Source organism: Numida meleagris, chromosome 17, assembly GCF_002078875.1.
Source record: "Numida meleagris isolate 19003 breed g44 Domestic line chromosome 17, NumMel1.0, whole genome shotgun sequence".
NCBI lineage: Eukaryota > Metazoa > Chordata > Aves > Galliformes > Numididae > Numida > Numida meleagris.
In genome coordinates, this window is record NC_034425.1 from 3,132,828 (window position 1) to 3,141,616 (window position 8,789).

Sequence of the window (8,789 nt, forward strand, 5' to 3'; positions counted from 1 at the left end):
ATTTAAAGATGCTGTATGGACTCTAGTCAAGCGCAAGTATATCGTGCTCTTCCTACTTATCTTCTATAAAAAACTTCTTCCTTATCTCCAATATAAACCTGCCCTTTTTTAGTTTGAAACCACTTCCCCTTGTCCTATCACACAGACCCTGCTCAAGAGTCTGTTCCTCTCTCTTACAGTCTCCCCTGAGGTACTGAGAGGCCGCTAATGTGGAGGGCATTGTCATATTTCTGCTTATTCCTCTTTGCAAGGACAACTGTGGCTGAGGCATTATACTGGACTCAATGTCATTCCCCTTTTCCAGTACACAGCAGATTGATTCACTGGACCTGTTCAAAAGTAAATTCTTGTCATGTCAAAACAAGAGAGGCTTTATGGAAACACAGTACAGTCTGTGCAGACAGAACGTGGGACATCACGTGGAGACTTATATCTGGCACGAGAAGGCAACTAAAATGGTTCACATGAGAGGAAGTCTGGAACAGCCTGGGCAAGAAAATTCTCCTGGTATTTGAGAGCAGGTCATGCTTTGCAAAGTGTAATGAGCCTTGTTTTACCTGAGTTGCAATGACTGGGAATTAGGGAGGTCTCTAATGGACAGAGGGCTGTGCAGACTCACTGCCCTCCCTCTGCTCCCAGCAGTGTGGCTGCAGTGCCTGGCAGTGTGACAACCACGAGCTGGGCACTGCATCAGGTGGGCTTTGCTGGGTGCCTTTCAGCCCTGACCCTGCCAGGGATGCACTGCCCCAGCCCAGCTCCGTGCATCGCTACTGCTGTGCACAGAGCCAGTGTGCAGGGGGCACACCTCACAGGCAGATTTTGGGCAGTGATTTGCCCTGCTGTGGGTGTTATCCCGTTTCTTTCATCTCACGATGCCTGCTGGCATCGCTCCCAGTAACCACGACCTTTTTCCTACAAGAGCGAAAGCGAAAATCGAGTTGCTTTTAAAGGCAAGGAAAGCCAGCAGCCCTGCCTCTGCCTCCCCGCTCTGATCGATGTCTCCTGCTGGGCTCTGGATGTGGAGCTGCATGTCCTGAGCACACAGACGCTGCTCAGGCACCGGAGGGCTTCCCTGGACTCTCACATCCTTCAAGGTACTTACGTGGTGCTCTTCTTTGAGAGGTCCTGTCCTACAGCTGCTCTTCTGCTCCTTTCCCTTACAAACTGTTGATTCCTTCCTTTTTAAGGAGGCATTCCAGAGCAGGCACTTAAAGCATTGAAGTGGGGGGGAAGCAATCAGTGTGGTTTGTGTGTTCTCTGTGCACGGCTCAGTGTATGAGACTTCAGCAACCGCATTGTTCTTGTCACTGCAAAAACATAACAGCTTCATTAACGAATGCAAAGTTGTGCAAGTGACTGCAGGAGTTACAGAATAAACCTACCACAGCATTTCTTTCTTTGCAGGACTCCCAGGTAATTTTTCCCATGTGCAGACAACCATTATTTCTTGTCCTCAAAGCTTCTTAGCGATTTTTTTCCTAATACTCATTTTCCAAAATTGCCATCCTGTTGCCTTTTGATGGGTGGGTTTTGCAGCAGACGCCTTTGCAACTCTGCCTCTTTTCAGCAAGAAGTGGCCACGAATGCTGCTGTCCCTGCACCCCAAAAGGGACATGGGGGACCCCGGTGGCTTTGGCCACTAAACAAAGCAGAACCAAAACAGAAAGCAGCAGGCGATAAGGATGTTGGTTTTAATTTTACAGAACTGAAAGCAGGGAGAGAGCTCATTCTGCTCATCCCCGTGTGCTGCATACAGTAGAAATTCTCAGTAGTGTTTCCCAGTGGTTGATTGTGAAAGAGTTTTGTAAGAGGGATTCCGAAGAAGTATCCTCATTGCTTGTTGGAGCTGAGGGGAGCAGATAGTACTTGCAGACTAGCTGTGGCAATAGCTGCTTTGCCTCTTTCCCTGATTTTCTCTTGTTTTTAATTTGTTGCAAAGGTTTGCTGGGAGTGGCATTCAGCAGATAAACCAATGAAGCTGGTACTGAAAGCAATACTGCAATTCTTTCGTGTAAAGTCAGCTCCTTTTCCAGGAAGGAGCTTCAAGTTAAAAGAAAAAACATATAGCATCTACGGAAGTCCTGTTTTTGCTGTGGTTGCTTTGCTTCTTTCAGCTCTATTGTTTTCTGCAAACTGCTGGAAACTTAAATCCTCTCTCATGGGATACTAAGAGAGCACATATGTCCTTTCTGATACTTCCAGTAACACATACATCTTTTCTATATTCCATTACATCACTAAAACAGTTCCACCTGACTGCATGACCATATAATCATTAAGCCATAAAACTCCGGGTTGTGTGCCCACGTGGAAGAGTGAGGAGAGGCAAGGACACAGTGTTTACTGCTGGAAGAGAGCACGGTGATGTAATCAGTTGCAGGGGGAAGCACGGGGCAGCAGACCTGCTTCTATGGGGAACATCCCTAGCCTTGTGAACGTACGGGAGAAGGAGAAGTGGGAGAGTTTCAGGTAGTGCATTGCAGTAGCTCCTTTCTGAAACAAAACCAGAATGCCTCGTTAGGGCTCTACTCACAGCAGATACTTGGCTCTTGAGGCTAAAACTGATACTGTAGTGCTTGGGGCTGTTCTGCATTTAGGATTTGTCATTGCTTTGTTACAGCTCTGCGGTCAACATGAGCAGTTCTTAAAGAGAGAATTCATACTGTCTTGAAAACAAAGGCGAGCAGAAAAAAAAAAAAACTCAATGAAAAATGTTTTCTGACCAAAGCAAATGTTTTGTTTTACATTTGAGTGATTTATTGCTGGCGAAGTTTAAAACTGATGGCAGGAGGTGGCCAAGAGAACTGCAAACTCTCAGCCAACTGCCAAAAGTGACACCAAGGGAGGAGGCAGAGAGAGCTGTGTGCTTTAGAAATAAAGAGAGGAGGAGAAGGAAGGAATCTTGCTGGAGGAAAAAGAATGGGAGACGTGCTGTGAGCAGCACAGGAGGAAAGGAGAAAGGAGGAGGCTACAAAGAGCGAGAGAAAACAGAATGAAGAACAGAATGCACAAACCTGGGACTGAAAACTTCTGGGGAGCTAAAATGTTGTTTGTTTTCAAATCTGCTGGCACATAACTGGTGGTCTGTGAGCTGAGTAAACATTCCAGGGACAAAGTTGGTGACAGCCCCGTGGAGCCTGCAGAGCAGGAGGAGGCAGCTGTAGCCAGTTCATGCTTTGCAGAAGGAGGACTCAGGGAGAGCTGTGTGAACTGGCTTTGAATGATCTGGTTTCTGTGCTTGTTTGGTGCTCTGGTGCTGGTACCTGTGGGGCCAAGAGCAGTCCCTGTAGATGGTGCAGTTGTGGAGCAGTGCTGTGTTACGTGGAGGATTTGGTTCCTTATGTTGTGTTGAGTGGGACTGGTTGGTCTGGTGGGGCTGCATTGTCTGCTGGCAGCTGTAGGGGCTCCTTTGGGGCTGGGATGTCTCTGGCCCCATCTGCTTGTGGGGTCGGAGCACCGCTCTGCGGCTCTCACCCAGCACAGGGCGAGGGAGGTGAGGGGTTATTAAGGAGGGATTTCTCCTCTTCTGCAGAAAGACCTTGTGGCTTCTGCTGCTGCAATGGATCCAGGGCTGCAAAGGAGTGTCTGTTCAGTGTTCCTTGCAGGGGGCAATAACAGCTGAGCAGCTCGAGCGTTCCTCTGCCTGAATTCCAGCTTTCTCAGCTTGAAGCTTCCCAGCCTTTATCTGGAGATTGTTTCCTTTTTGACTAGGGAAAGATAAAGAAGAGATGTAACAGCTGCTATTTGATGCCCACACAGGGAGATAACCCAGGGCAGGGTCTGGTGACCCTGGTTGGATCACGGAGGTCCACCAGCGCCCGGCAGCCAGATGGGTTCTGCCTGCGTCCCTTGGCTGTGCCTCCTGCTGCTGGCCCTGCCCACCTCACACGCAGGTGAGTGTCCTTGCTGGGGTCATTGCTCTTCACTGTGCTGTAGTAGCTAGCAGTTAGAAACATTCAAACTGTTGTTAGAAAGCTCAGCTGAAATTGAGACTGTGGAACAACTAAGATGAGGTAAGAAGTTAAGAAGGGGAAGGTGGCTCCCTGTTGCAATTGCTTAACGTGGGAAGAATGGGTCTTTGAATCCATCTGAAGTCAGATGAGATTAGTCCTTTCTTAAAGGACTGGTTCTTTACCAAGAGAGCCTGAAGGAATCAAACTCCTCTGCCAGCTCTCAATGCCCAGCACACTTCAGCACTTCAGCCAGGCTGCTGGTGTCTGCTGCTTGTCTGTGGAAGTGTTGCCTGTGGGAACGCCAAACTGAATCTGTAGCACTGACTGTGGGGCACCACATCCAGTCTGCCAGCTCAGCTGTCAGCATAGTCCTGGGACAATGATATCTGCTGGAGATAGATCTTGGCAAGGGTTTGTGGAAACAAAGAAAATAAGGGGTGACTCATCTGAGCCCTCCTGAGCAGACGACCTCTTAGCTTAGGAAGAGAGATGTCTCTCAACTCACTTCCCAAGCAACCAGCTTCCTACTTCAAACCCTAATGGCAGCAGGAGAGAGTAGTATCCTATCCCTACTCCAAAAATTATTTGGGGAACTGGATCCAGTGCCTCATAAAAATTTCCCATTGGCAGACAGTGTCTTCTAAGCCACAAGTGGGTTTGTCCACCAGAACTCAACTCCCATTCTCTAACTCTAGAAGTCTGGGAGAAAACTGGTAGGAAATGTCTTTTTCTTTGTTTTCTCCTGTAGGTATTGCTGTGCCCAGAGCTAACCTTGCTGAGGAGGCAAATGGCTCTTCCATCATCAAAACCACTGTGACAGTCTACTACTGTAAAAACTATGGAGGAGAAGAATGCAAAACATCTGATTACACAGGCTTTGAAATAATTGGCAAAACAGAAAATGAGACATTTTCGAATGAAAATATTAGTCTGGTGACCAGTGAAATGCACATTACTATGTGTTTTCAGCAAGAAAACATGTGTCGTGATGGAGCTTATGTCATTTTCTGGGAGAAGGCCGGGGGAGTAGGAGATCCGCGTGGCATCTTGAAGTGTGAAGGTAAACTCAGCTGGGAGCCTTTGTGGTACACCAAGAATCTCTGGTTTTGGCTTGTAACCCTTCATTAAAGATCTTAGAAATGACCCATATTTATAATTAACACTTCTTATCTTTCAGCTCCCCTTGAAGATAGGAGACATAGCATCATAGAGGAGGGGAAAATCTGCTGTGAGACAGAGACCGATCATGCAAACCCTCACAGTGTCCTGAAGTGCTACATTGGAAGGACAGATGAGAAAAATACAAACACAATGGATGGCATCAATTATTATGGGGATCTGGGTCAGTCTTTTCATCACGTTTGTCTGCCTTTAGTTTTGAGATAGTTTTGCTCAGACAGCTTGCTGTGACCAGTATTAAAATAACTGTTCCAGAGCAGCATATGCTTAGGTTCATATCTACTGAGGTGTTTGGAATACTGATCAAACTTCATGTCCTTAGTGGCCTTTGAACTCATTGTTGACGTAGCTGAACTTCTTGTCCTTATCAAATTCCTGTGTCTGAAACACACGCTATCCAGAACCACGCTGCTTTGAAAAATGTTTTTCCAGCGTTTGCTTTCTACATCTGTTTTTTAGCAAAACAACCAACCAACCAAACAAGCAAAACTGCCCAACAATAAGATCGCTGGAAGACTTCACAAAGCTCTTCCTCACATTTTCAGTGCACAAGCTCTTGTACCTATTGTGTTTGGTTGTTTTGGATGATAGACATATCTGTCCTGGCTGGAAGTCAAGAGTCTGTTTTGAATGCTGATAGTCATTCTTTTGTTACAAGTATCTTCGTTAAGGTATCCGAAGCCATGGGCTTTTTGTTCTCTCCTTCATCAGTTCCATTTCCCATACCAGCCCTTGTGGGCTGCATTTGCTGGAGCACTAGCCCCAGTTCCTCCCAGCAGATGCTTATGAGGCGGGTTCCTATCCTGGCACACTTGTCTAATTCGTTTGGATTCATTTTCTTCTGCTCCACAGGTAATCATCAATATTTAGTCGGTGAAAACAACCAAACCGGCCTCACTGCCACACTCCTCGTTGTCGGGATCTGTGCAGGAGCAGCAGCACTGCTGTCCATGTATTGTTATTACAAGAGGCGGACCCGGAAACATCAAGGTATGGTCTGACAAAACATTATGTTCCTGTGGGTAACAAGCCTTCAGAAGCAGCCCTGGGAGTGGAAAAGGAAGCATACAGGGTTTTATTTCTGGATCTTATTTTCAAAATAATTGTTTATGAAGTTGCCAAGTGATGCTCATCATGAAAGGGATGCTTGGTCAGCCAGTGGCACAAAAAATAGGGAATAAAAGGGGAAAAACAACTGCAAGCCTGTTAGTTTTAATTCTTCCAAGTACATCTTTGCTAATGCTGGTACTTAATTACTGTTGTTTTCCTAGGACCTATCATATTGCTCGCTCAGACTCATCCAGGTAAGCATTGGCTGTTTTTGGTTTAATTATGGTAACTGTTGAGATCCCATTGCTACAGTGGGAGGAGGGTGCTCAGTGAAGGACTAGGCGTGTTCACTAGGACCACATTCAGTGCGTGCCTGTTTCCTCCCTGTATCAAAGCTACATCAGTAGACTTTAATCCCATAGCTCTGACCCTATACCCTCATGTGTCCCTGCAGTGGTTTTAATACTCGTGTGTTGATCATTTACACAGTTCTGCAGACACACCTTTACCCTGACCTACATCCTGGACCCACCTTGGCTCCAGTGTTTGCGGGAGCCTATGTACTGCCAGCAGCTGACATGGCTCCTCTCAGTTACTGAACTGCCCCATCCTTCTTTAGAACCAAATGCTCCTGTTGGCATTGCCATGGTAGTTCGCAAGATATTTGTTTAAGGTTAACTCGGTTAGAAGGTATCTATAGCCTAAGCCTTTTATCTTGTGCTCCCTTTCTAGTGAGTGGAGAGAAATAGCTGTCTTGAAGGTGATCTGTCTTACCTGTGACGGTGCCTGTTTCTCTGACTACAAGGGCAGCCAATGATAACAAGCTGAGACTGTTGAATATCTGCAGATAGATAAAACACAAGTTGATCTGTGAAAAATGTGAGTTACACAAGTGCTTGCAAAACTTAGTAAGGATAGTGCAATGCTGGTATCACTGTAGTCATGTTACTAAGACATAGAAATAAACATACTGCTGGGATATGCAAAAAATATACACCTAGGGGCTCTCTTGAGGTCCTGCTGTCTGGTGTTACGCTCACTTATGATTCTCACTGAAATCAACCTGCGCCTTTGGCCTCACAGATATTTTTCCTTCAATTCTTACCTGCTAGATTAATCAAACAAGTTTCTGAAAGCAAAAACCTCACAGCTATTTGAAATACCATCTACGAAAGAGAAAAGCTGGGCCTTTAGGCCAGCAGCAAACCCCTCAGCAATGAAGCACAGCCATCAACTGAAGAAACACTTGTCATTTTCGTAAATGTGCTTCCATCACTCCCAAGCATTCCTTGAGGACTGAGATTGCCAAAGATGTCCAGCGCCAGGTCTTCACCAGCAATGCCAGAAGATTGCTGGAGCTCCTGTCCTCTCCTGGTGCTTGGCTGAGGGCCACCATCATCACAAAACCAGTGGCTGGCTCAGCAGCACAGGCCTAGAGCAGCCCACTCCTCTCGGTGGACGAACTGACAGAATCAACCACTCAAACCAAAGTTCTTCGGAGAACTGCATCTGTACTCAGGAGAAGTGTGTGTCGAACCCTGCGACAGACGTTCTATATAAGTTTTCCATGTCACAGTGCAGTAGCATGGCTGTGGTTCTTCATCCTTTAGCTCCCAGGTGGTCTCTGCATTTACACAGGAAGGCATTTAGTGAGGTGACTGATTTGTTTAGGGAAAGAGGCTTGGCCTTCAAAGCAGATGTCCAAAACCTAAATTGAAAAGTTAATTGTGTATGACAACAAAATATATGTTAATAATTAAATTTAGAAATACAGAAAAGTCTTTGTTCTTCTATTTCACTCTTATTTGACAGAACAGTCTAGTACTTCCCACAACCCCAGCCATAGCAGTGGGGGCTTTACCTTCCTGCTGACCTAAAGTAATCTTAACTCAGCTCTCTAATGTGGTCTTCTAATGGAAAAAAAAATGTCTGCATATATATATCTTCATGTTCTTATGTACAGTGTTCAAATTGATGGTTGATGCTGTGCTTTTTTTTTGGAGACTCTCTTTTTTGTATACCCTCAGGTTCTGCATTCTTTGGGAAAGGGACAAGAAGACATTTGAGAACTTACGTTGTATAAACTTGAGCGATTCAGATTTGATAATGAGCAGATTTAATTTCTAATCTTTAACACTAGTTGGAGCCAGAGAGCGGGTCAAGTCTCGAGAATCAAGGTTACCTGCACGATTCTGCCCAGTGGCAATTGTTCAGCTGTCACGAGATGCCATCACAAGCTGGTCTTTGTGGCTCACCCAGGCACCTTCCTTTCCATTTCTTCTGCCTTTCTGCTAGCTATTATGCAGCTGTGATACTGAGAGGTGTCACTACCAGTTTTGTGGCTCCTGGGCTCTTTTTTCCTGGTAACACCAATTATCCAATGTGTTGGAAAAAAATAGCTTTAATGATCTATGCTTCTTGCTCTGAGCAAATGATTTATGCTGCTTTATGTGAGCTTTTACAAATCAACATATGCATGCAAATATACATTTCTTAAATAAAGATTGATTGAAGATACCGGGCAGATTGACTCAGTAAATGGCATAATTTGAGAACTGTAATTTTATTTTCAAGAATGTTGTGTTCTTATAGAATTGTAAAGGTTGG

The 8,789-nt window shown here is 45.5% G+C and overlaps 1 protein-coding gene across 4 annotated transcripts; it reads left to right on the forward strand.

Annotated features, from left to right (window-relative positions):
* On the forward strand, nt 685-8,700 carry LOC110407425. Of its 4 annotated transcripts, none has more exons than XM_021415133.1 (7): nt 685-1,094; nt 3,712-3,893; nt 4,702-5,013; nt 5,131-5,295; nt 5,985-6,122; nt 6,404-6,436; nt 6,915-8,700. In XM_021415133.1, exons 2-7 carry the CDS (start codon nt 3,830-3,832, stop codon nt 6,929-6,931), a joined length of 729 nt encoding a protein of 242 aa, XP_021270808.1. In that variant the 5' UTR covers nt 685-1,094; nt 3,712-3,829; the 3' UTR covers nt 6,932-8,700. The 4 variants fall into 4 exon arrangements, with proteins under 4 accessions (XP_021270808.1, XP_021270810.1, XP_021270807.1 ...); XM_021415135.1 differs by having other exon boundaries at nt 3,760-3,893; nt 7,295-8,700; XM_021415132.1 differs by having other exon boundaries at nt 686-1,094; nt 3,760-3,893.

Excerpts from the sequence above, each read along its gene's own strand:
- LOC110407425 (XM_021415133.1), top strand. The coding sequence starts at position 3,830 with ATGGGTTCTGCCTGCGTCCCTTGGCTGTGCCTCCTGCTGCTGGCCCTG. Across the intron at positions 5,014-5,130 it reads TGGCATCTTGAAGTGTGAAG|CTCCCCTTGAAGATAGGAGA; the intron begins GTAAACTCAGCT and ends CTTATCTTTCAG. Across the intron at positions 6,123-6,403 it reads GCGGACCCGGAAACATCAAG|GACCTATCATATTGCTCGCT; the intron begins GTATGGTCTGAC and ends TTGTTTTCCTAG.